Source organism: Austrofundulus limnaeus, unplaced genomic scaffold (assembly GCF_001266775.1).
Source record: "Austrofundulus limnaeus strain Quisiro unplaced genomic scaffold, Austrofundulus_limnaeus-1.0 Scaffold52, whole genome shotgun sequence".
Classification (NCBI taxonomy): Eukaryota; Metazoa; Chordata; class Actinopteri; order Cyprinodontiformes; family Rivulidae; genus Austrofundulus; species Austrofundulus limnaeus.
Window position 1 is genome coordinate 2,093,033 of NW_013952454.1, and position 2,080 is coordinate 2,095,112.

The 2,080-nt window shown below is 37.2% G+C and overlaps 1 protein-coding gene across 1 annotated transcript in view; it reads right to left on the reverse strand.

The window, feature by feature from the left end:
* The window catches only part of plekhg4b (pleckstrin homology domain containing, family G (with RhoGef domain) member 4B), a gene marked incomplete in the record, with an annotated part of 43,785 nt that extends 41,817 nt beyond the window's left edge, over positions 1 to 1,968 (reverse strand). The window contains 1 exon segment of the mRNA XM_014008781.1: positions 1,669 to 1,968. Within this exon segment, the coding sequence (XP_013864235.1) occupies positions 1,669 to 1,737 (69 nt within the window).
* Positions 1,969 to 2,080: the final 112 nt, after the last annotated feature.

Genomic DNA, 2,080 nt, shown 5'->3' on the forward strand with positions numbered 1-2,080 from the left:
CATTATAAAAGTGGAGGTGGCATTATAAAACTAAAACATATATTCTGAATTTTATTATTTATTATTATTTTTACACATCAGGACAAACGAAAAGACCATATTCATAAAAACAAGACAAATACAGTATATAGTTTATACCGAATTTCATAAAAACTAGTACAGCTGGACTGATCAGGCATATTTTTTTCTAATTCTTATTATTATGTAGTCTTCAAATTTTTTAAAGGTAATTCTGATGGATTTGAGAGAAAGAAGTTGGATTATTTAAGTAAACAACAGGCTAACATGTTTTACTTTTATTATTAGTTGTATTTATCACATATTTGTATACAAATTGATTTCTGTTGTGGGTATAAAAACAAACAAAAAGTTCATAAAAATGTTTGCATGTGTCTGAGTCAATTCAAATGATCCGCTTTCATCAAAAATCAGCTTTTGTGCAAAGAAAAATACAACGTAAGAGGAGATCTTGCTGCACCTCTTAGACAAAGTAAATTTGGTCAGAATTACTTTTCAGTAAAAGCTTCACTTGACTGGAATAAAATACCAGAAAGCATAAGAAGCAGTGGATCCTTCAAATTATTCTTAAATGCCTTAAAATTTTGGCTCCTGGATAATAAACTATAGACACAGAATATTTTGAATTTTTAATGTGTTGCCTTGAATTGTTATTGTTGTGCTAAATGGCTTTTTATTATTTTTAATCATGCTTCTTGTTATATTTTTAGTATTTTTTAAATGAAAGTAACTTGTTGATTTGTATGTATTGTATTTATATCTTTATGACCAAAGGGACTACAGAGGAAAACTAGCCTCCATGGCTATTTCTGACATTTTCTGTAATATGCATTGTCCCTTCCTAAATAAATAAACAACAACAACGTCAGATAAAAGTCGGCCTGGAACAGGTGAACACAGGTACCATCAAAGATATTTTCTGGGCGTATCAATGACTCAAACTGGTTTACTAATTAAAAGAAGTAGATTTTCCTTTAACTCACTTTTAAATTCATAATTTTTTWAAATATATTTCAGATTGACGTAATTATGTATAAACAACCATAGGAAGGTACTTTTTTCTTTTACAGATTCCCACAGTATACTGTCGTCAGCGGGGAATAATGACTTTATCCTACAGGAAGTGACCAGCAGAGACAGGATGTTGTCTCACAGACCCCACAGACAGACACTATAAATGTATAAAACACACACTTACATGAGCAAGTACACCCTGGACATAAAGGAAAAAAAAAAGACAACAAAACAGAAGTGAATGGAAATCCCTTTAGCCAATCAGTCAAAATGTCTCCGAAGGTTAAAAATAGAAAAGAGATTCAAAAAACAATCAGAGGGTAAGAACAGGACATCTCAGAGAAACCTGTTATTGATTCACCACAACAGCCAAAATACAGAGGAGAAGACATCAGGTACACTGTTGCTCTTTCCTCCCTCTCACACACCTCGTGTGTGAAAAGCTCACTGCTCTGTTTTGGCTGTAGAGCAAGCAGTCAAAACATCAGCTGCTCCGTGGAAAACGTCCATCTGTGGAACGAGTACAACAACCTGGAGCTGTTAAACACCAGCAGAGATAGGCGGGACCCGATGCAAGACAAGAAATACATCATCGTCTATTAAAGTCAGGATAAAGAGCAGATCTGAAGCTCGTACCTTGATGCTCAGGTAGTTCTCACAGCTGCGGGACTTGGCTCTGGAGTGCATTTTGCCCAGAGGCAACATTCAGGCTCCAGAGGAAATCCAGAAAGTTCAATAAATAAAGTCATCGGGTCTGATCATCCAAACTCTGAGTGTGTGGAGTCGTGATATCAAGGGGTTCAGCAGCATTTTCCTCTCCTCTCCTGTCCTCTCCCGTCCTGTCTGACACTGACACTGAGTGTGTGTTTGTGTGTGTGTGTGTCGGCAGTCGGAGCAGACTAAACTCTGGAGCGTGAGAGAGGACTTCCCTTCCTCCTGCGCAGCTTCCCCCGCCCTGCCGCTGCTGCAGCCTCCAGCTAGATAAATGCAGAAAACACACACATTAACCTGCCACACACACACACACACACACACACACACACACACA